Source organism: Ailuropoda melanoleuca, chromosome 4 (assembly GCF_002007445.2).
Source record: "Ailuropoda melanoleuca isolate Jingjing chromosome 4, ASM200744v2, whole genome shotgun sequence".
Taxonomy (NCBI): Eukaryota; Metazoa; Chordata; class Mammalia; order Carnivora; family Ursidae; genus Ailuropoda; species Ailuropoda melanoleuca.
The window spans coordinates 5,851,406-5,875,753 of NC_048221.1; the positions used below are offsets into that span (position 1 = coordinate 5,851,406).

The following is a 24,348-nucleotide window of genomic DNA, read 5'->3' on the forward strand; positions in this document are numbered from 1 at the left end:
AGCGCCTCAGAATGTGACTGTATTTGGAGATATTCTTTTTACAAGATAATTAAGTTAAAAGGAGGTCATTAGGGTGGGACTTAATCCAACATGACTGGTGTCCTTCTAAGAGGGGATTAGGACACAGACGTGCAGAGGGACAGCCACATGAGGACACAGGAAAAGATGGCAGGCATCTCGGCTTCCACCCGCCACGGTGAGAGGCCTCAGGAGGAACCAACCCTGCTGCCACCTTGACCTTGGACTTCCAGCCCCCAGGACTGTGGGAGAACACATCTCTGCCGTTAAGTCACCCAGCCCCAGCACGCTCATACACCCTCTGACATGTCCTGCAGTCGAGAGCCCCTGTGAACACCCTGGGGGTGGGGCACACGGGGGGGGGGGCGAGGATGAGCCGGGAGAGTTCTAACGCTCTGGGGTGGGTGGGAACTGGGCATGGTGTGCTGTGTGCCTGTCTTCGCACAAAAGCAGACTCTGATCCCGGGAGCTGGAGAGGACCCCTGGCCGAGTATGGCTCCGGGGCCCTTCATACAGTTCCTGGAGTTGGGGGGGCAGGATACCGGCTCCGTTCTGCTTGTTAATACTAACAGGCCCATCACAGCTGCCAAGTGGAGGACAGCAGCTGTCATGCCCTCGCACCCTCAGCTTTCTGGAGTGGTCTCTATCTCCTCCGCAAAGCGGCTGCCATGACCGGCCCCATGGTTTGCATGGATGGAGAAACCAGGATGCCGGCCAAGACCTTACAGCTAGTCCTGGAGCCAGTGTTCAAACCAAGCCCAAATCTGAACCTTCGCCTCGGCTTAAGATGCCCCCTGGCAGGACACGAGTGGGTCCGGAGGCGCAGGTCAGGGAGGAGGGCCCACAGGAGGCTGGCCCAGGACAGCTCCCTCAGAAAGAAGGCGAGGCGGGCACTGGCGGGCAAAGAGAAGGGAGGAGTTTATTTCTCTGGGAAGGGAGGGGGCAGGTCAGGGCAAGGCAATGTCCTCCAGCTTCTGGTCCAGTGTCTTGAGGTCATCCAGGAAGCGGGTCGGGGTGAGGATGTGCGAGGAACCTGGGCAGCAGGGGAGGGTTGGGGGGGTGGGGCCGCCACCTTGGGACCTCCAGCTGAGGTCCCTGGGAAAGCAGGCCCTGCCTCTGAGGACTCCGGAGTCTAGACTCCTTAGGAACATAGGGGTCCAGCCCCCAGGGGACCCCTTCCCAGGGAACCCCAGCCCCTCGGAAAGTCAGTTTCCAGCTCCTCACCCTGAGCTCCCAGACACAGGCCCTACACAGGCTCCAGGTTTGGGGGACCCAACAGGGAGTCTCCTGCCAGCCCGACCCTCCAAAGCACCTAGGAGTCCAGCCCCAGCACCCAGGGACCCCAGTCCCGGCTTCTCACCAATGAGCACCTCCCACTTGCCATCGGTGGCTCTGGTCACCTCGTAGGCGGCCCTCATCTCCGACATTGCCACGCCGCCCAGGATGTAGATGATGAGCCGGGGCCCTGCCCGCGTCTCCACGCCGGCCTTGTTCTTGTGCCAGTGGCCGAAACGAGCACTGGGCAGGGGAGGCGGGCAGAGGTCAGGCCGGGCAGGAGACTCTCCTCTACCGCCGCCACACCCCTCACCTCACATGAGCCTGGGTGTGGGCAGGGGGCGTCCCCTGGGCCCTCACCTGACAGCAGCCTGGGAGCTGGACGTGGGGCCGGGGGCGGACACGAAGGGCCACAGCTTTCGGTCCAGCCGGTCCTCGACAGCATCCTGGGAGCCAGAGAGGAGAATCAGGAGAGCAGCCTCAGGTGACGGGGCATCCAGGGTCCACGGGGATGGGAGGGGCAGGTTGCTGGGCCCCCAGGTGGGTAGAAGTGCCAGAAGAACGGCAGGCAGGAAGCCAGGAGGCCGGGCCCCTGGCCTGGTCCTTTTGGCTGTTGCTGCTTTGGGCTCCCAGGATGGGCAGGGGCTGGTGGTGGGGAGGGCAAAGGGGGAAAAAGGGGATTTCTCTGGGGGGGGGTAGGGGCAGCAGGGGAAAAGAACAGAGGAGAACAAAGGAAGGGGCCAGTGGTTGGACAGGAAATGAGGCTCCCCCTCGAGGTGCCCCCCCTGCTGTCCCAGTGTGTTGGCTTGGGGCACCCCCCGGCACAGCAGATCAGATGCCAGGGGGATGCCCATAATGAGGGATTTTCCCTTAAGCCCTGAGGCTTAGCGCCATGACATGAAGAAGACTGAGCCACCGCCTAGATCAGGGCAGGACTTGGCGCGGGGCGCGGGGGTACGCAGGGGGAGGTGGGGCCCCACCAGCGGTACCTCCATCACATCCTTGATGACTGGGGTCCAGCGGGACAGCTGATAGGTGGGCTCCAAGCGCTCCCTCCGCTCTAGCCGGCTTGAGGTCCCAGAGCCCTACAGGCGGGGTGTTGGGGGGGGGTGGGAGTGGGAGAGAAGGAGGTGGGTCACAGGTGGGGCTGGGAGCTCACCTGGCTTGGGGGAAGGGTTGCAGAAAAAGATGGAGAAATGGAACAGAGGAGCAGAGAGAGAGGGAAGAAGGAGAGAGAAGGAGAGAGAGAGGGCTGGGAGGGGGAGAGGGAGAAAGAGGGAGAGGGAGAGGACAGGGAAAGAGAAGGAGAGAGAGATACAGAGCCAATGAGACCAAGCTGTGTGGCAAAGAGAAAGACGAGGATGATGACAGACAGGTGGGAACAGAGGCTGAAGGGCAAGGAGAAACGGGAACCGGGAACCAGGAGGTGGGAGACAGGGTGACAGACAGGGGGCTGGGAGAGAGATGAGGGACAGGTGAGGGGGATGGGAGAGTCGCCCCGGCAGTGCAGGCAGGGTCAGGGGAGTGGGACACACAGGGCCAGAGAGAGACAGGAGCGGCGAAGCCGACAGCTAAGCAAAGGTTAGGGTGTGTTTGGGGGGGGCTCCAAGTCCTCCAGGAGCCCACAGTTGACCGTGTGCCGGTGACCCTGCTGTCCACCACCTGGGACTTTGGCCACACACCCCCCCTGCCCACTGCACCATCACCAGGACCACAGCTCTGGCTACGCCTCACCCCTGCTTCTCATGTGACCCATGACTGGGGACAGCTGTAGTGCCCTCTGGTCCCCAGACCTGATCCTGCACAGAACCCCTGCCCTCCAAGAGCCCCACCATGCCCCGAATGCCCCAGCTCCCCAGCCTCCCAGGCCCCAGGCTCTGACCCTCCTAGGCACCCCCCCATGCCCACATTTGCCTTCCGCCCAGTCTCTGACCCTACAGCTTGCTGCCAGCATACCCCAGGGTTGGTGACTGTGCCCCCCAGCTGCTCCAGGTTCCGGATGAGGCTGCTGTGTGCCTGCACGTTGGCATGCTGGATCAGCTTGGCCAGATTCTCCTCACTCACACCTGGAGGAGGAAGACGGGGGCTTCTGTGGATGGGAGTCTCAGGGGGGCTGGCTCAGAGAGGGCGGGGTGGCCCTCTCTGAAGGTAGCCTCGGAAGGTGGCCATGGGGTTCCTGGGTGAAGGGGGTTGGGGGTGGTGAAAGGAGGTCCCAAGACTGTGATGTGGGGGGGGCTGCTCAGGACCAAGGGGGCCACTGGGGCAGGTGTGAGGAGGATGCTAGAATTCTGGATGGCGATATCAGAGGGGATAGATGGGGATCTGGAATTAGTTGACGGGGCCAAGTTTGGAAGAGTCATAGATTTGGGGGTCCCTATGTCAGCAGAGCCGTCATATCAATGACAGTTCCCCCAGGTCAAGGGAGGGGGGTTCCCAGATTCGAGACGGGGATATCTGTGGGATCTGGTGTGCCCGTTGAGTGAGGGCATCCCAAGGTCAGGAAAATCATGGGGTGGTTGAGTCCCAGGCTCACTGCAGACCCCCGTGAACGGGGGTATCCGGGGCCTTCCCATGCCCCCAACCCACCGTTCCGTAGGAGAGTGTACAGCAACAGCACCCGGATCTTGTCATAGGCTGGCACCGCCGCATCCAGCAGCACGGGCACCATCAGCTTCATGGCGTCCTTGATCTTCTCACCTTCTGCGTCTGAGCCCATGGCCAAGTCCTGCGGGGCGGGGAGTCGGGCGATTCCAGAGCTAGGCCACCCCAGGGTCCTTGACAGGACCTTGGGGCCCCGCTTCCTCCTACTGTCAGGTCTCTGAAGGTTTCGTCCCTGTCCATCAACAGGCCCCGCCCCTCTCAAGGCCCCACCTCTCCCCAGGTCCCACCCCTTATCCGGGTCCCACCTCTCTATGGACCTGCCCCTGCCATAGACCGCACCCCCGTCCCAGGACCGCCTCTCCCCAGGCACCGGCCGCACCTCTACAAGGCCCCTCCCCTGCAGACCCAGCCCCCTCTACAGGTCCGGCTCTCTGGGGCCCCACCCCCGTCCCAGGCCCGCCCCCACCTGCTCCACACCGCACAGCTTCTCCACCGAACCCTTGAAGTGCTTCATGCAGTCGTCGGCTAAATGCAGGTGTGTAGAATACTGCGGGGCGGGAGTTGGGGTAACAGACTGAGTCCAAGCCAAGAGCCTGGCGCAGTGGTGTGGGGCGGGGCGGGGGGGGCGGTGCCAGGTTCCCCGCCCATGCTCACCTTGTTCAGCTCCTTCTGGTACTGAGGCATCTTTTTCAGGATGTGGGACAGGTCTTTGATGTTGGCCTGGGGACAGGGAGGCCGTGAGGCCCAGCCCTGCCCACCCCAGCTCCGGACTCCAGGCTCTGCAACCGGACTGTGGCCCTGCCCCCGCTCTATGGGGGCAGGGGCCTCTCCTGGCCAGCTGCCCCTCCTGACGCAGGCCTGCCCCTACCTTGTCAGTGGTCAGCCTCTTGCTCTCACAGAACGTCTTCAGAAGCTCCGTGACCCTCCTGGCGGTGAAGAGTGGGCAGGGGTGGGGTTGGGAACTGGTGCCAAGGTTTGACTGCAGTGGGGGGGGAAGGGGTCACAGAGCCCGGGGGTGGGAGCCAGGGGACACACGAGTCCCTGTACCAGGCCATGGGCAAGCCCGCACCGAGGAGCCTGGGTGAGGGGTGTGGCTTGTACTGGGGTGCTCACCCAGAGCCAAAGACCACCTACATGGCCCACAGCAGGGGGAGAGGACAGACTGGGGATGCATGGGGACCACCTGCGGAGCGGTCCACTCCCTGGCACCCGGCGCGCGCACGCACTTGGACACGTCGGCGATGTGCAAGTGCCGCAGCTCCACCCACAGGTCATCGTCCTCGTCCAGCAGCACAGCCTTCTCACGGGCCTCGCTCAGCCCCGTGGTCTCGTACCTGCGGGAGACGGAGGGTCAAGGCAACCAGCCGACAACCAGGGACCCAGGAGCTGATTGGGGGGGGTGGTGAGTGTTCCTGGGCTCCGCCTACTTGTATGTGTCCTGTTCGATGTTCAGCAGGTCATAGGCCATGGCCTGGAAGGTGAGCTCATGCAGCAGCGGCGACACAGGGTCCGAGCCCCGATCCATGATGAGCAGCTGTGAGCGGGTTTTTTCAGGGCCCTGGGGGGTTGGCAGGGATGAGGACATTGACCCTGTCCTTCCTTGGTCGTGGCTTCACCCCCCACCTCCCCGGCAGGCCCCCTTACCTCACCCAGACTGGGATTGTCTGCCTTGAAGGCGTTCAGCTTGGCCAGGACGGCGTGGGCCAGCTGCGCCGTGACCTCTGGGCCCCTGGGAGTGGGGTGGGCAGACATGGGGGCCTCAGGAGTGGGGTTGGGGAGGGCCAGGCACACACGGTAAGCTAAGGCACACACAACTCCAAGGATGGGGTTAGGGATGGGAGCTGGGACCAGGGTGAGGACCAGGACTGGGGTCAAAAGTGAGGTCAAAGGCTGCAGGCAGTTTGGGGTCAAGGTGGGGGGCGGCATTGGGGTGGGGTCCCCACTTGCGGTAGCGGATGGCCGGGTACTCCTGCAGGGTGGCGCACAGTGTGGCGATCTGCTGAGCCAGTGCCTCGATCTGCCGCGCCCGCTCCCCCACCCGGAAGGGGCAGTAGAGGTTGTAGGTGCTGTGGGGGGCATCCAGGGAGAACACCTGGGAGGGCATAAGTGCCAAGGCCACCACTCTGGGTGTGTCCCTGGCCATCGTGCGGTCTCTAGCTCCTGCCGCTCCCTGGAGCTTCCCCCGGGCTCTGGAGCCTGCCACGCCATCCAGAAGGCAGGCCCAGGCCACTTCCAACTGATGCCTGAAGGATGTGGAGAAACACCCCAGCCCCCAGCCCCGGGGCAGAACACCTCAGAGGTGTCTCTATGCTGCCCCTTGCACTTGCCCAGGGGGACAGAATTCCAGGTGCCTACGCGGGAAGAACTCATGACCCTCTGTGCTGGCTGCTTTCCTTTCCAACCTGATGTCCCCTTTACTCGTTTCAGTGTCTGTTTCTGCGGGAACCCAGGACGTTTGGTCACGGACCACCCCCCACCCTGGACTAGCCTGGGCTGTACCTGGGCCTCGTAGGGGAGGAAGGCCAGGTGGATCTCTTTCAGCGTCTTCACCACCTTGGCTAGACGGGAGCGGCCCAGCTCACTGAACAGGGGCTCGGGGCAGGCTGGGGTGGGCAAGAGGGGGCATCAGGCCAGAGTGACCCCACGCCCCGACCCCCCCATCCCCCCAGCTCGCTTCACTCACTGTCGGTGAAGAAGACATGTGCTGCTTTGTAGGTGAAGGTCGGAGTCCCCCGGAAGTCTGCTATCAGGGCCTGCACTGACTGAGGGAGGCACGCCATTGTCCAAGCCTGGCCCTGCACCTCCAGAGCCCTGCCCCAGCCTCCCAGCCCCTGTCTGCCCCCCCAAACATGTGCACACATGCAGAGGCATGCATACACACGTAGACACACACACACAAATTCACGCAGGCACCTTCTCCGTGGGGCTGAGCAAATAAATGGCCTCCAAACTGGGGATGGGTTCTCGTCGTTTGTTGATGTCTTCAACAACTAGTAGGAACAGAGAAAGGGCTGTATGTAGGTGGCATTGAGGCCAGGGATCACGGAGAATCTCAGACTTGGAAAGTTGGACACTGGGCAAGAGGGTTGGATGCTAGGGCCAGCTAGGGAGCTGTACACCCTCGGGTGCCTAAGGGGAGGTACCCGCCCATGGGGCACACAGCTAAGAGTTACACGGGCAGGGTTCTGCACATTCAAGTTCACAGCCACACCCCCTAGGGGTCCCCCATAGAGAGTTACATATTCTGGGAGGTCTCACACTGAGTTCACTCTGGGAATCCTACATGGGGTTCTACACACAGGGGTTACATAGTCGGGAAGTTGCAGCTGGGGAGACCCGCATGGGAGACCCGCCCATCCCAGGCTCCCACACTCAGGAGAAGGAAGGGCTGTATATATGGGGACCTGAGTATTGGGGAGTTCTGGACAGTTTTAGGGGACCCCATATTCAGGTCCCATCTGGGCAGCATGGGGTGGGGGTGTCCACTCACTAGTAATGCCCTCAGCCAGGATGTCTGACATTTTGCAGCAGGAGGACAAGATGCGCATGCTTGGATGGTCCATGATGAGTACCTGCCCAGATGGATGGACAGACAGACTGATGGACAGATGAGTGGGCAGGAGAGGCTACAGCTGCCCCCGAGGTGGGGCTGGGGTGGCAGGCAGGACTGATAGCTTCAAGAGCTGGCTGGATGGGAGGACCCAGGACCCCCACCTGCCCCCACCCTGTCCCAGACCGACCCACCCAAACCCCCCCTCCCCCCCACCATGGACCAGCACCCTTCCTCAGGGAGTTCTTATGGGTTCCACATTCAGGCCCCCCACATGAGTCTGGACAAGGCATTCTGCCAACCCCATACCTTCCACTCCCCATCCTTTTTGACACTCCGAATGACTCCGCTCAGAATTTCTGCAGGGAAGGTAGGGTGGGCTCAGGATATTGGATTCTCTGGCCCCAACATGCCCCCAAGCCTTCTGGGCCTTGGGGCTGGGTCTCCAACTTCACTACTGTTTACTTCTCTCATCAGTCTTGTGAGGTCATCCCTAGTGTCACCCCCAATTTACAGACAGGGGAACGGGTTCAGAGAGGACAAGTGACTAGCCTCAGCATCCTCAGCCCTAAATGGCTAAATGCCTGGGGCTTAAATAGCCACTCAATATACGCTTTGGATGAATGAATAACTGAAAAGCCAGAGCTCACATATAGGTCTACCTCCCTCCAGAGCCCAGCTCTCAGCCTCGCCATCTGCAACCTCGAGTTCTCCTGGTGGGAACGTTGAAGCCAGACCCTCCTCCCCCCGGACCTCCATCAGTTTACCTGCAAGGCCCCCTGACTCCCTGCTTTGAGGTGGGCCTGGCTTCTCCCCATTAACCCCTGTGTATGAGGCTCCGTTTTGGGTTGGGGTGCTAGGGGTTTGAGCCATAGTCTGCCCTGCCTTGCGGAGGAAGGAGGCAGAAGGGACAGAGTGGCCCCGCCCACCCAGAGTGTCATGTCCACTCTTATCAGGACCGCCAGGGCGGAAGCAGAAGGAAGGAGGTGCTGCGACCGGAACTACCCGAGATGGGGGAAGGGGCGACCTCCACCCCTCTCGCAAGAGCCCCGACCCACGCGGCCTAGACGCCCGAGTCCTCAGGCTGCATGAGTTTCGTGGGGACCCGGCAAGAAGGAAGGTGTCCCGCACCCCTGGGCCTGGACATTGGCCTGACCACATCCCCCGAGCTCTCACACCACCTTGGGTAGTTGACCGGCGCACCCAGTCCGGGCCCCAGTCCAAGAGTCCAGCCCCCCGGGACTCTGCCAGGCTCAGAGAACCGGCAGTATGGGCGTCCAGCTGTGCCCTCTCTCTGCCGGCACCCTAGGGGGTCCAGGAGTGCAAGCCCTGGCACCCGCCTACGCCAGCCCTAGACCGATCCCCTTGGGTCCCCGGAGTCCAGTCCCCCAACTTTGTTTCGCTCCGGCACGGGAGAGCCGGGACGTCCAGCGGGACCAAGCCCCGCCCACCCCTTCGAGGATCAGGTGCTCGACGCCCAGCCCGGCCGCCAAATCCCCGCCGCCGGGGTCCCAGGATTCGTGCACCCTCTGGCCCCCGCCCCCCAGGAGACGCACTCACTTTCCCCCACCACCGCCTTCAGCCCCGAGGGCGCCATCTTCCCCCAGGGGCGCCGCCACCGCTTCCGGGTCTGTCCCAAGGTGGGGGCGTGGCCCCGCGCGTCAGCCACCTGGACCCCGCCCCGCGGAGCTGGCTCCTCCCCCATCGGTCCTCGGAGAGGAAGATGTGTCCCTCGCAGAGTGGGAGGGCGGGTGTGTCCACGCAGACGGGTGCGGAGTCGCTGGAGGGGCACCCCGACGACACACAGACGTGAGCTCAGACACACCTTCCCTGCTTGCGTGCAGCGAGCAGGTGGGATCGCGGGGCACAACCCTTTCATCTTCCCCAGACACAGCCACCACCCCGCCAGAAGTTTCTCCCTGGCTGACGGATGCTGTGTGCCCATCCGGGCCGCGGGGCCATAAACCCGTGACCTACTTACTTTCTGTTTCCCAGAGCGTAGCAGCAGGCTGGACAACATTTGATCAACTCACGAGGAAGCCTGGAGGGAGGGTTGAAGCTAAGCCAGCACCTACTGTGTGCCAAGGACCTGTGTCAGATTCTCACTCAATCCCCCGAGAACCCCTGACAGCGAGTGCGTATAGACAACCAAACCGCGGCTCAGCAGGGCCCCTGTTTAAGGCCACATGATGAAATGGCCTGCTGGGATCTGAACCAGGACTGTCCCAGCAGCACCATTCGTCAGAGCCTTGCCCACACCGGGTGCACACACACCCTCATAGGCTGATAATCACATTCGTCCGCTGATGAACTCGTGGGCTTAGCGGCATGCTCAACCCCTACACTTACACACACACTCAGTTCATGCTTGACTTGAAGGTTCATGGCCTGCTCAAGCAGGTCCCGTATTTCAAGTGGGATGCCCGTGTGTGAAAGCAGAATCCAGAACTGGTTCCTTCATTTGGCCACGTTTATTAAGAATTGGTCTGGATGGGGCGCCTGGGTGGCTCAGTCGGTGAAGTGCCTGCCTTCAACTTCGGTCATGATCCCAGGGTCCTGGGATGGAGCCCCACATGAGGCTCTCTGCTCAGCGGGGGGATCTGCTGCTTCTGCCTCTCCCCCGGCTCATGCTCTTTCTCTCTCAAATAAATAAATAAAGTCTTAAAAAAAAAAAAAAGGAATTGGTCTGGTGCCTGGCCCTTGGCCACTTACCTGGGACAGGCAACAGTGAAGAAAACCAGGTCTGCCATGTGGCACTTAAGGTTAAATGGAAGGGGGAGAGAAAATGATCAATTCAGCTCTAATGGAAATAAACAGTGATGTGAGAGCACGTGCCACGTGTGGGCGTGGTGGTTTATTGTGTGTGGTACCAGAGGGGGAGCCTGACAGGGTGACGTTTAGATTTAACCTGAACAATATCAAGCAGCAGCCACGCAGCGATCCAGGCAGAGAGAAGGAGGGGATGTGGCTGGAGAAGCGGAGCAAGTGAGGTGAGCTTGGAGGGGCTGCAGAGGCCAGACCTCTATGGGACAAAGTGGGACTGACCTAGGCCAGTTTGCCTGGGATTGAGAGGTTCCCAGGACACAGGACTTCTGTGCTAAAACTGAGAGCCTTGGACAAACCAGGATGGCTGGCTATTCTAGGTAGGATTTAGGGGTTTTCTTCCATTTTCCTTCTCCCTCCCTCCATTCCTTTCTTGTTTTTTCTTCATAGTTTTATTGAGATATAATTCACAAACCATACAGTTCACTCGCTGAGAGTGTACAATTCAATGCCTTTCAGCATGTTCAGAGTTGTGCATCCATCCCCAGTTTTTTTTTTTTAAAGATTTTATTTATTTATTTGACAGAGATAGAGACAGCCAACGAGAGAGGGAACACAAGCAGGGGGAGTGGGAGAGGAAGAAGCAGGCTCATAGCAGAGGAGCCTGATGTGGGGCTCGATCCCATAACGCCAGGATCACGCCCTGAGCTGAAGGCAGACACTTAACCGCTGTGCCACCCAGGCGCCCATCCCCAGTTTTTAAACATTCCATTACTCCACGGTGTTTGAGTTTTCTCCTGAGGGCAATGGGGGCCAAGGGAGAGTTCTGAGCAGGGGAAGGAAGGGAATCGCTGCAGCTCCTGGAGGGGAAGGATGGATTGCAGGGGCAAAGGGAGGAGCTGGGAGGCTGGGAGACCCCCTCTAGCTTCTCAGTCTGTCCCCTGCGGGGTGATCGGAAGGCCTACCATCCCCCGCTATACTCTGTGAGGGTGACTAGGGTCTTCTGCTCTTAATGGCTGGATGGTATCCTGCCCACCCTCCCCTAAGACAGGTTGAAGGCCTAAGCTCTGGAACCTGAGATCGCGACCTTATTTGGAAATAGAGTCGTAGATGAGGTTAGTTAAGAGGTCAGGCTGCAGTAGCATGAGGCTCAAACGCAACATGACTGGTTTCCATGTCTTGTGATGGCCATGTGAAGACAGGGACACAGAGGAATGTCACATGACGACAGAGGCAGAGGTTGAAATACTGCAGCGAACAGCCAAGGAGCACCGAGGGCTGCCTGTAACTGCGAGGAACCAGGGAGGGGAAAGGAAGGGCCCTCCCCCACTGGTCTGACGGCATGGCACTGCCAACACCCCAACTTCTGGCTCTGGCCTCCAGAACTGTGTGACAATCGTCTACTGCGCTAAGCCACCCAGCTTGTGACTTTAAGGCAGCTCCAGGAAACCAGTACATCCTCGGAAGAGCAGGGTGTCCCTTTGGTATTGAGGAGTCGGGGCTGTGGACAGGGTGTAGGTGGGGGCTCTGGACGGGGAACTGTTGCCTGGGGAAGAGGACCAATCTCTGTGCTTAGGCAGGTGTGGTGACACTGTGGCCCATTTACTCTGAGAAGAGGTTTTAACTCATTTCTAGAAAGGCATCTTGGGTAGGGGATGGGGTGCCAGTGGGATCCTCCCAGTGGCCCCCTCTCCCAGGGCACTGAAAGAAGGCTATAGCTGCTTGGGGCAGGGGGCAGGGACTCTCCTTCTTGCCTCCCATCCCCAGGTACTGAGATGACAGGTCTCAGGAGAAAGCTCAACCAGGCACTGGTGGCAGGACAGGAAATTCCAGACCTTCTTGGGACGCCTGGGTGGCTCAGTCGGTTAAGCGTCTGCCCTTGGCTCAGGTCATGATTCCAGGTCCTCGGATCGAGCCCCACTTTGGGCTCCCTGCTCAGTGGAAAGTGTGCTTCTCCCTCTCCCTCCGCCCCCCCCATGCTCTCTCTTTCAAATAAATAAAAGCTTAAAAAAAAAAAAAAGGAAAAAAGGAAACCCCAGACCTTCTTGTCTTAGGGCTGTGGTGGGCAACCAGACCCAGGGACAGTGAGTAGGAGGGGTGGCCAGGAGGCCGAGATGGAGCTAGTCAGCCTGGTGGTGCCTCTGTGGTCCTCACATGCAGCTTCTTCCCCTCCCGCCTGCGGATGGCAACTGCCTTTCCAGCAGGGTGAGACCATCCCGCAATGCTTCTCACCAGAGGGCTACAGACCCCGCCCAAGCTGCCCTGGTGGCCTGTCCTTTCCCAGCGGGGCCAGCCAGCCCCCATTCTCCACTGTGGGGATACTGGTCTGGCCTGCTGCTGAGCCCCACCTGAGAGTTCTTGGGGCCCAGTGAGTCCTGCTGGGCAAGGTCCAAGCCCAGGTCACCCTGTCTCCCACCCCCACAGCAGCACCACATCCTGCTGCAAAAACAATTATCTGGATCATCTTTATGGGGCTTAAGCTTGGGTGGGAGCAGATGGGGCGTGAGCTGGGGATTTGGGGCTGGGTATCCACTCCCCCCTCCACATCCCAGTCTTTTAAAAAGCCTTCTCTGGCACGGGGCTGGGACAGAGGCCAGCAGAGAAGTGGACGGGACCCAGGGGAGGGGCGCGGGGGCAATGATGGACCAGGAAGAGAAGGTGGACGGGAGCTTGACCCCCTGCGTCAAGGTAAGCAGATCCCACCCCACACATCCCCAACTCAAGGGCCTGTGAATGACAAGACTAGTTAGTTTGTAGGGCACCTAATTAGCAAGCAAGTCTCCTGGGACCCCTGACCCAGTTGCGGCCGAAGGAAGTGTTGGTGGGCGTGAGGGTCCAAGTGCCTAACCCAGCTCCAGGGCAGAGGTCAGGGCTCTCAGTGCTAACACCTGTGAGGTGGGGATGCTGGGATTTGGGGGCAGCCCCTGGTATGTTTCCCTGGCTCATGTCCCAGCCCCCAGGCCACCCTGCAGTCAGGCCCCAATTTAGGACGTCAGGATGTTGGCACCTGCAGCCTCTCCCTTGAGGCAGTACCACGTGGAGTGGCCCTGCTGGCTGGGCCCCTGGGGCAGGAGGGGCTGGGATTGGGAAAGAGGCTCAGGTCTCATTCTGAGCAGCTCTGCACAGCAGCACATCGGCGGGGACCATGGTGAGAGCCGAGGAGGGGAGGGGAGGGGAGGGGTTCCCCAGCTGAGAGGCCAGCTGGACTGAGTGTGTCTGTTCCCCAGGCTGGCTCTCCAGACCAGGAGGGCTTCTTCAACCTGCTGAGCCACGTGCAGGGCGACCGGATGGAGGAGCAGCGGTGCCCACTGCAGGCAGGGCCGGGTCCGACCTCCGAGAGCCGTGAGAGCGGGCACAGGGGTGTGTGGGACTGGTGTGATGTCTGGGGGCATGAACGGGGCAGGGCGTAGGGATCCAGGGAGAGTGGCCATCTGGGGGGCCTGTGGGCAAGAGGCTGAGAAAGTAAGCCGCAAATGGGAACACTGGGCAAGGGATGGGAGAGACGAGCACACTTCCTAGAGAACATGAATGGGGGCAGAGGAGCGGGTTGGCGGCTCCAGCTGGGCTGTGTTCCCTGGAGGCAGTGTATATGTTCATCCCCACATGCCTCTGCTTAATGCAGAGAGTGGCCCTGCACCTGAGATGGACAGTCTCATGGACATGCTGGCCAGTACCCAGGGCCGCCGTATGGATGACCAGCGTGTGACAGTCAGCAGCCTGCCTGGCTTCCAGCCCATAGGCCCCAAGGTAGGTGACGTGCCACTGGGGCTGAGCAGAGACCTGCTAGGCTAAGCCCTCTGACCCTGCCTCCCACCCCCCAGCCAGGAGTAAATGGGGCCTCACCCTCACGGCTAGCCACGATTTGCCCCCTAGGCATGAGTGCCTGGTAAGAGTGCCACCCTGGGTCCCTGCCAGTCACAGGGTCCCTGCCAGTCACAGGATCCTGGCCAACCAAATACCCAACTTCGGGTGGGAGGACAAAGGCCCAGACAGGGCCGAGAGGGGCCCAAGGTCAGGCCAGGGGCATGTTAATGTCAGAACAGTGACTGGAACTCACGGCCCCTGCCTCCTGTCTCAGGGTTTCAGGGAAGACAGAATGAGCAGACCCCCTTCCTAGGAAAACCCTCTGAGGAAAAGGACACATGAGTTTATGCACAGGACACACACCTCCACACGCTAGTGTGTGTCCATGACACACATATGCACACGTAGCCTGGGTTCTGATCAAGACCCCAAATACCACCCTAAAGGTTGTGTAACTAAGGTACATAGAAGCAGGGGGATAGTAGGGGCAAACAGCAGGAGGTGGGACACAGGCACCCTCTCCCAATGTTTGGGTCACCTCCAGCTGGCACTGCCCTTGGTCCCTCCCTTTGGCTGACCCCTCTTCATCCACAGGACGGAGTGCAGAAACGAGCCGGGACGCTCAGCCCCCAACCCCTCCTCACCCCTCAAGACCCGACTGCTCTCAGCTTCCGTCGGAATAGCAGCCCCCAACCCCAGACACAAGCCCCCTGAGGGCCTGAGCCATCCTGGGCCCCGCTTGGCCCCGCTTGGCCCCTGAAAACAGACAATAAAACACTTCCACAAGAAACAAGAAACTGTGTGTGTGTTATTTCACGGGTGGAGGCGCTAGGATTCAGGAGCTCTGCTGGGCAGCACGAAGGAGCTTCTCCTCCCGCTGCTTCCGTATCCTCTCTTTGAATTCTTCTAGCTCCCGGCGCTGGGGGGTGCGGGGTGGAAAAGGGGGGTGGAATGGGAAGGGAGGAGGACACACACCTCAGGGGCCCGGACCCCCTTCCCACCACCCTGCCCCTTACTCCCCTAGGCCACAGCTTTAGAGTTCAGTGTCTACACTGGAAGCCCTGTGCCAATTACAGCGAGGGTCCAAATGGGATCAACTTCATCTTTCAGGAAGAGGGCAAGAAAGAAACTATATGCCCCTCTGCTCTCAGTTCTCTTTCCTCATGACTGAGAGCAAATTTTTCACTCAAACCCACCACGGCCATAAGGATCCAGGCACCTCCGTCCCTTTAGGGGGAAGAAGAGTATGTTACTTACCTGGTCCTCCTTCTCAGGTGGCCACAGCTCCCTCTGTGGGGACAAAGTAACAGCTGGAGGCATGAGCCAGGAGCCTCCAGAGCCCCCCACCCGGGACAGGGTTGGCTGGTGGAGAGCAGACATTGGTCCCCAGCAGGTTGGTGCCCCATTCTCTCCCCCATGCCCTGGAATGAACCCATAAATACTGTCCCTGTGCCCACCTTGCGCTGTATGACATAGTCCTCAAACCACTCGGCCTGATTGGCAATCCAGAACATAGCCACAGGGAAGGTGAGGTAGAGAGTCATCTGGAAGGGCAGGGGGTAAACGAACAGAGCCAGGGATTAAACCCCTTCCACAACACGCATCGGTTGCTCAGAGCCTGGAGGACCAACCTCCGGCAGAGCCAGCAGTGCCTCCTCGGGGTCCCCAAGAATCGCAGAACTCCCACCAACGGTACGAAGCCTCACACCTTAAAGCCTAGACCCCTAATAGTAATAATTTAAGGGACCTCAAAGCCTCCTCCAAGTCTGGGGAAACTCCCTCTGGAAGACACACACACACACACACACACACACACACACACACGTGTGCGCAAAGACGCCTGACTCAGAGTACAAAACCTCGTACTAAAATCAAAGGCATCTTCCTGAGACCTCATTACCCACCCGTTCGTCAGATCCCTGGAGCATCTTCAAACCCAGGAGCCCTCATTATTTGGAGTCTATTCCCCTAAACATAGGGGTCTCCCTATCAGAAACACACAACCACTCGGAGCCCATGAGCTTCCCCAGGGTCTGGAGCCTTCGTTCTCGGAGCCCCTTTCCCAGATCACTCCTCTCAGACGCCCTTCCTCACACCAGCCCTCCCCTAACCCAGCGCCCCCCTCCGCTGGGCTTCCAACCCTAAAGATCCCTCTCAAAACTCAGATTTCTCGCCACACGGCCCTCTCTCCTGGAGTCCCCCCGCCCTCCCTTTCAGAGCCGCCTCCTCAGTTCCGGGAGGAGTCCAACCGTCCACCCGCTGCAAAGCTCACTGACCCGAAACACCTCCAGCTTCACCCCCATCTCGCTTCTCCTAGGCTACAAAGCCGCTTCCGCCCAAAGTCGACCCTCCAGCAAAACAGCAGCTCATCGGGCGTTTGCGGGCTCCACTACTGAAGCTGATTGGTAGAGGAGTTTCAAGATGACGTCATCTTCGGGAGCCTCCTCTCTGCTTCCGGTCGCTGGCTCCTTCTAAGCGAAAGTCAACAAACGCGGTCCGCGGGGTTGGAAAGAGTTCAACCAATAGGAAATAGGTCTGGCCCCGGGGGGCGGGCCTTCAGCGGGAGGCGTCATTGTAACGCGACTTCTGCCAGGGGCTGGAGAGCCAGGAAGATGGTGGTGATGGCGCGTCTTTCCCGGCCCGAGCGGCCGGACCTCGTTTTCGTGAGTCCGCGGCGGGGCCGGGTGTGGCCCGTGTGGGAGCAGCGGCCTTGGATGCTTCAGGGTTTCGGGGTCTGGCCGCCTGGGGTGTCTGGGTGGTATTCTGTCCACCCGAGGGCAGGGCGTGGGGGCCGGGCTGGCCAGGAGCAAAGTTCTGGTGCCGGAGTCCAGGTGGTCTGAGTGAAGAGCTGCTGTCGAGGTTAAGGGCTGGGCGACCCGGACCTCCGGTGGAAATGGGAGCGCGCGGGGAGAGGGGCGGATCGCATAGCTAAATCTTGTAGAGATCAGGCGTCTGAAGCCAGGGCTCCGGTTTCTATGGTAAAGTGTTGGTGTTCCGAGTAACGGCCTAGGTTTGGCCCTGAGCCTTGTAGTTTCTGGAATAAAGGATTGGTGTCTGGATTCGGAGAACTCTGGAGTCAGATGTGAAGCTGGCCAGGTGATGGCCAGTTCCGGGATCCTGAGGAGTCCAAGGCTTGGTATCTGGAGCACAGGCGTATGTCCTTTGATTGTGCTTCGCAGATATTACAGGTTTTTTTTTTTTTTCCTTTTTTTCTTTTCTTTTCTTTTCTTTTCTTTTCTTTTCTTTTCTTTTCTTTTTCTTTCCTTTCCTTTTCTTTTCTTTTCTTCTCTCCCCCTCTCTCTCTTTTGTTTAAACAAATTGAAGACTTGTGGCAACCCTGCATCAAGGAGGTGTGTTGGCACCATTTTCCAACAGTATTTGCTCACTTCATGTCTCTGTGTCACGTTTTGGTAATTATCACAATATGTCAAACTTTTCCATTATTTTGGGGGCACCAGGAGCCACACCCAAATAAAAGGGGGAAGTTAATAAGTGTAAGTGTTCGGACTGCTTCATGGGCTATTGCCCGCCTCTGTCCTTGGACCTCCCTACTTCCTGAGACATAAAAATATTGAAATGAGACCAATTAATAGCCTTACAGTGGCCTCTAAGTGTTCAGGTGAAGGGAAGAGCCACACGTCTCTCACTTCAAGTCAAAAGTTAGAAATGATTAAGCTTAATGAGGAAGGCGTGTTGGAATTGAGGTAGGCCGAAAGCTAGGCCTCTTGCACCAAACAGCCAAGTGGTGAATGCAAAGGAAAACTTCTTGAAGAAAATTAAAAGTGCGACTCCAGTGAACACATGAATGATAAAAAAGCAGAACAGCCTTATTGCTGTTATAGAGAAAGTTTAAGTGGTCTGGGTAGAAGATCAAACCAGGCCCAACATCCCCTTACGCCAAAGTCTAATTCAGAGCAGACCTAACTCTTTGGTTCAACAAAGGCTGAGGGAGGTGAGGAAGCTGCAGGAGACGAGTTTGAAGCTAATAGGGGTTGGTTCATGAGGTTTAAGGAAAGAAGCCGTCTCCAGAACAAAAGTGCAAAGGGAAGCAGTGAGTGCCAGTAGGATCTGTAGCAAGTTAATCAGAAGATCTGGGGGCGCCGGGTGGCTCAGTCGGTTAAGCGTCAGCCTTCAGCTCAGGTCATGATCGAGTCCCACATCCAGCTCCCTGTTCAGCAGGGAGTCTGCTTCTCCCTCTCCCTCCCACCGCTTGTGCTCTCTTTCTCTCTCTCAAATATATAAATAAAATCTTAAGAAGAAGAAGATCTAATTAAGGGGCACCTCGGTGGCTCAGTTGGTTAAACGTCTGCCTTTGACTTGGGTCATGATCGCGGAGTCTTGGGATCAAGCCCTGAGTCTGGCTCCCTGCTCCTCGGAGAGCCTGCTTCTCCCTCTCCCTCTGCTGCTCCCCCTGCTTGTTCTCGTTCTCTCACTCTCCCGCTCTCCCTCAAATAAATAAAATCTTTAAAAAAAATCTAGTTAAGATAATTAATGAAGGTGAGTACACAAAACAAACTTTTAAAATTTATGGGGCGCCTGGGTGGCACAGCGGTTAAGCGTCTGCCTTCGGCTCAGGGCGTGATCCCAGCGTTATGGGATCTAGTCCCACATCAGGCTCCTCTGCTATGAGCCTGCTTCTTCCTCTCCCATTCCCCCTGCTTGTGTCTCTCGCTGGCTGTCTCTATCTCTGTCGAATAAATAAATAAAATCTTTTTAAAAAATTTTATCTTTATTATTATTATTATTTCTCACAACCCTGCAATCAAGACCTGAGCTGAGGATCAGGAGTCAGACGCCTAACCAAACGAGCCACCCCGGTGCCCCAAACAGACTTTTAATATAAATGGAAAAGCCTTCTCTTGAAAGAAAATGTCATCTAGGACTTTCATAGCTAGAGAGGAGAAGTCAGTGCTTGGCTTCAGCGCTTCAAAGGACAGGCCGACTCTGTTAGAGGCTAATGGTGCTGATGACTTTAAGTCGAAGCCAGCGCTCGTTTATCATTCTAAAAATCCTAGAGCCCTTAAGAATTAAGCTGAAACTACCCTGTGCTGTATAAGTGGAACGACAAAACTTGGATGATAGCATATCTGTTTACAACACTGTTTACTAAATATTTTGAGTCCAGTGTTGAGACCTGCTGCTCAGAAGAAGAAAAAAAAAAGATTCTTTCCAAAAAATGACTGCTCATTAACATGCACCTGGTCACCCAAGAGCTCTGACAAGAGATGTACGACAAGATTAATGTCATCTTCACGCCTGCTGATATAACATCCATTCTGTAGCCCATGGACCAAAGAGTAATTTCAATTTTCAACTCTTATTATGTAAGAAATACATTTCATAAAGTTATAGCTGCCGGAGATAGCAATTGCTCTGATAGCTCTGGGGAAAAGCGAATTGAAAACCTTCTGGAGAGGATTCACCATTCTAGATGCCATTAAGAACATTCTGATTCCTGAGGAGAGGTTAAAGTATCAGCCTGAACAGGGTTTTGGAAGAAGTTGATCTCAACCCTCATGGATGACTTGGAGGGGTTCCAGACTCCAGGGGAGGAAGTAACCGCAGGAGTGGTGGGAACAGCAAGAGAACCAGAATTAGAAGTGGAGCCTGAAGATGGGACTGCATTGCTGCGATCTCGTGATAAAGTTTGGGGGAGGAGTTGCTTCTTTTGGATGAGCAAAGAAAGGGGTTTCTTGGGATGGAATCTACCGGTGAAGATACCATGAAGATTGTTGAAATGACAACAGAGCTTTTAGAATATTACATAAACTCAGTTGACAAAGCAGGAGCAGGGTTTGAGAGGATTGATTCTACTTTGGAAAGAAGTCCTACTCTGGGTAAAATGCTATTCAAACCGAATCACATGCTACAGAGAAGTCGTTCATGGAGGAAAGATTCAATTGGTGTGGCAAACCGTTCTGTCTTTTTTAAAGAAATTCCCCCAGCCACCTCAGCCTTCATCCGCCACCACCCTGGTCAGTCAGCATCTATCACCATGGAAGCAAGACCCTCCATCAGCTACAAGATTACAGCTCGCTGAAAGCTCAGATGGCGGTTAGCATTTTTTAGCAAGAAAGTATTTTTTCATCAAGATGTGTAGATTTTTTAGACATAATGCCATTGCACATTTAATAGACTACAGTATAGCATAAGTATGACTTTTATGTGTGCTAGGAAACCAGAAAATTCATTTGACTTGCTGTATTGTGATACTGTATTGTGGTATGGAACCTACGGTATCTGTGAGCCGTGTGCCTGTTGAGATCTGGCCTCTTCACCAGTTTTTGGTGTTTAGTGTTGGTGAGGCTTGCTGGTGGTCCATACGTCTCCTGAGGTAAAGGTCTAGCTTCTGACGACCCTGAAAGTAAAACTGCTAGTTATTTTACCAGCAAAATGGGTTTATTTAGGAGTGGCAGAGGAGTTTTAAATAGGGATATGCAAGTGCTGGTAAAACCAAAGGCAAGTCTGGAGAACAAAGGAGAGGAATGTCACTTTATAGAGAAAAAGGAATCAGCTGGGAGGGGCTGCTTTGAAGGAAAGTCTATTAGAAGAGAGTGATATTTCGGGTTAGTGATGGCTTCTTATTGACTGAGTTTTGGCAGTTTCTCATTGGCTGGGCTGTTGCCAGGCAAGGAGATCTTCCTGTTGGGGGGGGGTCTGCAATTGACAAAGAGATGGTAGGGCGTGAGAGCTCCCCCTTCAGGGCTTCCTGATTCCATTTCCAATGAAGTTTCCTTATTCGTTTTCCAAGTTCTGGGGCAGAGTTGAGCTCCACTCTGGCTAGTGGGAGCCTGCGATGCCAAAGGCCTGGTGTCCAGCAAGAGGCACGTCGTGCGGAGTTACAGCTTGGTGTTCAGGTCTGAGCAAGGCCTGGCATTGGACCAGGGAGTCTAAGGAATCTGGTGATCTGGGCCAGGGAGTGGATGGCCCGATCCAAAAGTCCAAGAGTGGTGTCTGGCTGACAACCTTGAGTCCGGCCTAGAATCCAGACTGAGGAGTCTGATGATCTGGGTCAGATGGTGGGCAGTAGAATTCCGAGGAGTAAAATCCAGATCTGAGCCCTAGGATCTGGGTGTCAGGTGACCTGGCTCTGATGAACAGTGGGACGTGGGACCAGGCTGTGAGGGCAGGTCTCTCTCCTCCCCATTCCTTGGCTCCCGCAGGAGGAAGAGGACCTCCCCTATGAGGAGGAGATCATGCGGAACCAGTTCTCGGTCAAGTGCTGGCTCCGCTACATTGAGTTCAAACAAGGTGCCCCGAAGCCCAGGCTCAACCAGCTGTATGAGCGAGCGCTGAAGCTGCTGCCCTGCAGGTGGGGACCGCTCCAGCCGCCCCACCTGTCCCAGCCCCCCACCTCCCCCCCCAGTCCTGACCCATCAGAACTGGCCGGGAGGTCCCAGGGGCTGCTCTTGTTCTGGCACTAAGTATCCATCCCCCCCATTGCTGAGACTTGTCAGCCTTCCCCAGGCCCCTTATTCCAGCAGTTGCTTCGTGGGGGCAGGGCGAAGGCTTCTAGGGGTCTTTAAAGTTGACCAGTCCTCGTCCGCCCCCTCCTGCCTCCCCCAGCTACAAACTCTGGTACCGATACCTGAAGGCACGCCGGGCGCAGGTGAAGCATCGCTGCGTGACTGACCCTGCCTATGAAGATGTCAACAACTGCCACGAGAGGGCCTTTGTGTTCATGCATAAGGTGCAGGGGGCGGAGCCCCGGCCGGGGCGAGGGGGAGGTGGGGCTCAGACCCTGGAAATGGGCGAAGCTGGGGGATTGGAGTCCAGCCAGACTTGGTCCTGGAGGAGGGGGCTGTGGGTCTTGCTGCGTCCTGGGCCATAGGACAGCGGGTGTATGGTGGGGCTGTGGTGCCAGCGGCTCACAGCACGCCTCTCCGCCACACTTCCAGATGCCCCGTCTGTGGCTGGACTACTGCCAGTTCCTGATGGACCAGGGCCGTGTCACGCACACCCGCCGCACGTTTGACCGCGCCCTCCGGGCCCTGCCCATCACACAGCACTCTCGCATCTGGCCCCTGTACCTGCGCTTCCTCCGGTCCCACCCGCTGCCTGAGACGGCGGTGCGGGGCTACCGGCGCTTCCTCAAGGTAAGCTTGGGGGGGCCACTCCCTCGCGTCAAGAGGCCCCCCCAAACTGGCTTACTGGACACTAGCCCCTTGCAGGATGTCACCCGACAGGAAGTGGGGGAAAGGCTTCCTGAGACAGGCTTCTGTTTGCATTTGTTTATTCTCCTCATATTTGCTAACAACTGCAGCGTGGCCAGTATTGAGACAGGTCCCGGGACAGCGTGACAGAGACAGGCTCTGTATGCGTGGAGCTTTTTGGTCTAACTGGGCAGACAGATGCCCATGAGCTGGCCACATAAACCAGGAAAACGGCCACCACGGGAGGGCAGGGAATGCGAGATGAATGGCTCTGGGAGTGTTTCCAGGTGGAAACCGGGGGCGGATGGTGTGTGGCTTTCTTAAATTGCTGGCAACTGTCATACATCATGAAACTCTTAACACAGTGCTCTTAGCTGGGGGGCTTGTGGTAAAAAGCAAGGCCTGGACAGTGCGGGCTCTACCATTGTCGTCTAAGCCAGACCGGTCACGGCTGGCCTTGGACCAGTGGGGCCCAGACTGGATCCCTGGGGCCTAAGCTGGACCTGCGGGGCTGAAGCCGGACTGGTGGGACCCAGGTTGGACAGGGGTGGCTGAGGCTGGGTTGGCAGGGGTGGCCCTTGACCGGGACAGTGGTGGATGGCTGACCTGGAGCCGCTGAGGGGCCGGGGGTGTCGTGGTACGGCTCCTCAGCCCCCCTGACGGCCGATGGGGCCGGTGGCTGTGCAGCTCAGCCCCGAGAGCGCAGAGGAGTACATCGAATACCTCAAGTCCAGCGACCGGCTGGATGAAGCCGCACAGCGCCTGGCCACCGTGGTCAATGACGAGCGCTTCGTGTCCAAGGCCGGCAAGTCCAACTACCAGGTGGGCCTTGGGGGGAACGGGGTGGGGCAGGATGGCGCGCCTTTGTGGGGAACAAGGCTGAGACTTCTTCTCCTGGCGCTGCAGCTGTGGCACGAGCTCTGTGACCTCATCTCCCAGAACCCAGACAAGGTACAGTCGCTCAATGTGGACGCCATCATCCGCGGGGGCCTCACCCGCTTCACTGACCAGCTGGGCAAGCTCTGGTGCTCACTGGCTGACTATTACATCCGCAGCGGCCACTTCGAGAAGGTGAGCGGGCACGGGAGCCGACGAGGGGAGGGGGGCAGTCTCTCCAGCGTGGCATTCTGGGGGTGCTTGTGGGCACGTGCAGGAGACACGCAGATGTGCCGTTTGTGTGCCCAGGTGCACGCCCTGCACACGTTTGCCTTCCTGAAGGTGAGGAGTGGCCCAGCCCTGCTGGCAAGCACGCCCACCTTGGCGTTGGCCAGACCTGAGTTCTTCCTGGCTGGGTGGCCTTGGACCCACTAAGCCTGTGTGTCCTCAGTTGCAAAATGAGAGTGACACTTGCTCCCTCACCTGTGAGGAATCCAGTGCCACACAGGTGCCTGATGTAGGGTCACTCATGAAGTGTTAGCGTTCCTGTCAGTGTCCACGTTAGCTGGCTCGTCGTCAGGCAGTGGAGTGGCACACCCGGGGCTGGGGGAGGGTCTGGGGTTCTGAGAGGTCCCCAGAGGGGCTGGCTGGGGTTGTTGGGGCCTTGGGGACGTAAGAGCAAAAGGGAGTGGAGCTGGAGCAAAGAGGGGGTCGGTGAAGGGCTAGGGAAGGGAGAGGCCTGCGGGCCAAGGAGGGGCTGGCTGTGCCCTGCTGAGGGGAGCCGCCGGCCAGGTGTGAGCAGGACAGAGGCAGGACCCGCTATGCATTTTACACCCTGGGCCACCCCAGGCTGAGGCCGATGGCAGGAGACCAGCCTGGAGGCCGCTGGAGCCAGTGGCCAGGTGGGAGCAGTGGGGTATGACCAGCCAGGGATGAGTAGAGAGATGGGGCCCGAGCTTTGGGGGCAGGAGTGATGAGGAGAATTTGAGCTTCAGAAGTGGGGTCGGGCCGGCATGAGGGGTACACACAGCAACGGCGGAGCCCTCCGTGGCTGAGCCGAGGCTAGGGTCCCTGCAGCGTGGACCTGGGGGGGGCACGGGGGTTGGTCATCTCACGAGTCTTAACTGGGTGTCAGGCACCTTACACGCATTTCCCTTGAGCCTCATTCACACCGCGCAAGGGACCGTCACTGTCAGTCTACGGGGAGAAGCCCCAGAGCACTCTGGCGGGGCCGGGCACAGCTCCAGTCATGGCTCTGCTGGGTGTCACTGTTTGGAGGCTGACAGAGCTGGGCGACTCCCGCTCTGG

General features: G+C 58.0%; 4 protein-coding genes and 1 long non-coding RNA gene across 7 annotated transcripts in view; 3 read left to right on the top strand and 2 right to left on the bottom strand.

The window, feature by feature from the left end:
- Positions 1 to 917: 917 nt before the first annotated feature.
- Positions 918 to 9,151, bottom strand: STXBP2 (syntaxin binding protein 2). 2 transcript variants are annotated; one of them, XM_034657701.1, is made up of 19 exons: positions 9,005 to 9,151; positions 7,754 to 7,803; positions 7,385 to 7,466; positions 6,808 to 6,884; positions 6,578 to 6,656; positions 6,394 to 6,497; positions 5,838 to 5,986; positions 5,539 to 5,623; positions 5,322 to 5,452; positions 5,121 to 5,228; positions 4,763 to 4,820; positions 4,549 to 4,614; positions 4,361 to 4,441; positions 3,880 to 4,018; positions 3,250 to 3,359; positions 2,283 to 2,378; positions 1,654 to 1,739; positions 1,379 to 1,536; positions 918 to 1,051 (listed from the first exon to the last, which is right to left on the bottom strand). In XM_034657701.1, exons 1-19 carry the CDS (start codon positions 9,147 to 9,149, stop codon positions 966 to 968), a joined length of 1,890 nt encoding a protein of 629 aa, XP_034513592.1. In that variant the 5' UTR covers positions 9,150 to 9,151; the 3' UTR covers positions 918 to 965. The 2 variants fall into 2 exon arrangements, with proteins under 2 accessions (XP_034513592.1, XP_034513593.1); XM_034657702.1 differs by having other exon boundaries at positions 9,001 to 9,070.
- LOC117801839 lies at positions 4,016 to 6,884 on the top strand. The gene is made up of 2 exons (XR_004624590.1): positions 4,016 to 5,296; positions 6,322 to 6,884. It is a non-coding gene; the product is annotated as an uncharacterized LOC117801839 (long non-coding RNA).
- Positions 9,152 to 9,194: 43 nt separating the features above from the next.
- Positions 9,195 to 14,725, top strand: PCP2 (Purkinje cell protein 2). The gene is made up of 5 exons (XM_002921902.4): positions 9,195 to 10,434; positions 12,798 to 12,895; positions 13,435 to 13,549; positions 13,830 to 13,954; positions 14,606 to 14,725. Exons 2-5 carry the CDS (start codon positions 12,845 to 12,847, stop codon positions 14,723 to 14,725), a joined length of 411 nt encoding a protein of 136 aa, XP_002921948.1. The 5' UTR covers positions 9,195 to 10,434; positions 12,798 to 12,844.
- A 69-nt stretch (positions 14,726 to 14,794) lies between these two features.
- Positions 14,795 to 16,431, bottom strand: LOC100466097 (protein PET100 homolog, mitochondrial). Of its 2 annotated transcripts, none has more exons than XM_002921901.4 (4): positions 16,288 to 16,431; positions 15,469 to 15,555; positions 15,269 to 15,301; positions 14,795 to 14,930 (listed from the first exon to the last, which is right to left on the bottom strand). In XM_002921901.4, exons 1-4 carry the CDS (start codon positions 16,312 to 16,314, stop codon positions 14,847 to 14,849), a joined length of 231 nt encoding a protein of 76 aa, XP_002921947.1. In that variant the 5' UTR covers positions 16,315 to 16,431; the 3' UTR covers positions 14,795 to 14,846. The 2 variants fall into 2 exon arrangements, with proteins under 2 accessions (XP_002921947.1, XP_034513596.1); XM_034657705.1 differs by lacking the exon at positions 16,288 to 16,431 and adding an exon at positions 15,916 to 16,198.
- Positions 16,432 to 16,518: 87 nt separating this feature from the next.
- XAB2 (XPA binding protein 2) overlaps positions 16,519 to 24,348 on the top strand; it is an 18,296-nt gene continuing 10,466 nt past the window's right edge. The window contains exons 1-6 of the mRNA XM_034657706.1: positions 16,519 to 16,674; positions 21,175 to 21,323; positions 21,578 to 21,701; positions 21,910 to 22,107; positions 22,852 to 22,986; positions 23,071 to 23,235. Coding sequence (XP_034513597.1) covers positions 16,624 to 16,674; positions 21,175 to 21,323; positions 21,578 to 21,701; positions 21,910 to 22,107; positions 22,852 to 22,986; positions 23,071 to 23,235 — 822 coding nt within the window. The 5' untranslated portion in view covers positions 16,519 to 16,623. The remainder of the gene's footprint in view (positions 16,675 to 21,174; positions 21,324 to 21,577; positions 21,702 to 21,909; positions 22,108 to 22,851; positions 22,987 to 23,070; positions 23,236 to 24,348) is intronic.

Coding starts and splice junctions, on each gene's coding strand:
- PCP2 (XM_002921902.4), top strand. CDS start 12,845: ATGATGGACCAGGAAGAGAAGGTGGACGGGAGCTTGACCCCCTGCGTC. Junction 12,896..13,434: donor GCTTGACCCCCTGCGTCAAG/GTAAGCAGATCC, acceptor TCTGTTCCCCAG/GCTGGCTCTCCAGACCAGGA. Junction 13,550..13,829: donor GGGTCCGACCTCCGAGAGCC/GTGAGAGCGGGC, acceptor TGCTTAATGCAG/AGAGTGGCCCTGCACCTGAG.
- STXBP2 (XM_034657701.1), bottom strand. CDS start 9,149: ATGGGGGAGGAGCCAGCTCCGCGGGGCGGGGTCCAGGTGGCTGACGCG. Junction 5,453..5,538: donor ACAATCCCAGTCTGGGTGAG/GTAAGGGGGCCT, acceptor CCAACCCCCCAG/GGCCCTGAAAAAACCCGCTC. Junction 1,537..1,653: donor AGCTCCCAGGCTGCTGTCAG/GTGAGGGCCCAG, acceptor TCCCCTGCCCAG/TGCTCGTTTCGGCCACTGGC.
- LOC100466097 (XM_002921901.4), bottom strand. CDS start 16,314: ATGGGGGTGAAGCTGGAGGTGTTTCGG. Junction 15,302..15,468: donor ACTATGTCATACAGCGCAAG/GTGGGCACAGGG, acceptor TTGTCCCCACAG/AGGGAGCTGTGGCCACCTGA. Junction 14,931..15,268: donor CACCTGAGAAGGAGGACCAG/GTAAGTAACATA, acceptor CGCACCCCCCAG/CGCCGGGAGCTAGAAGAATT.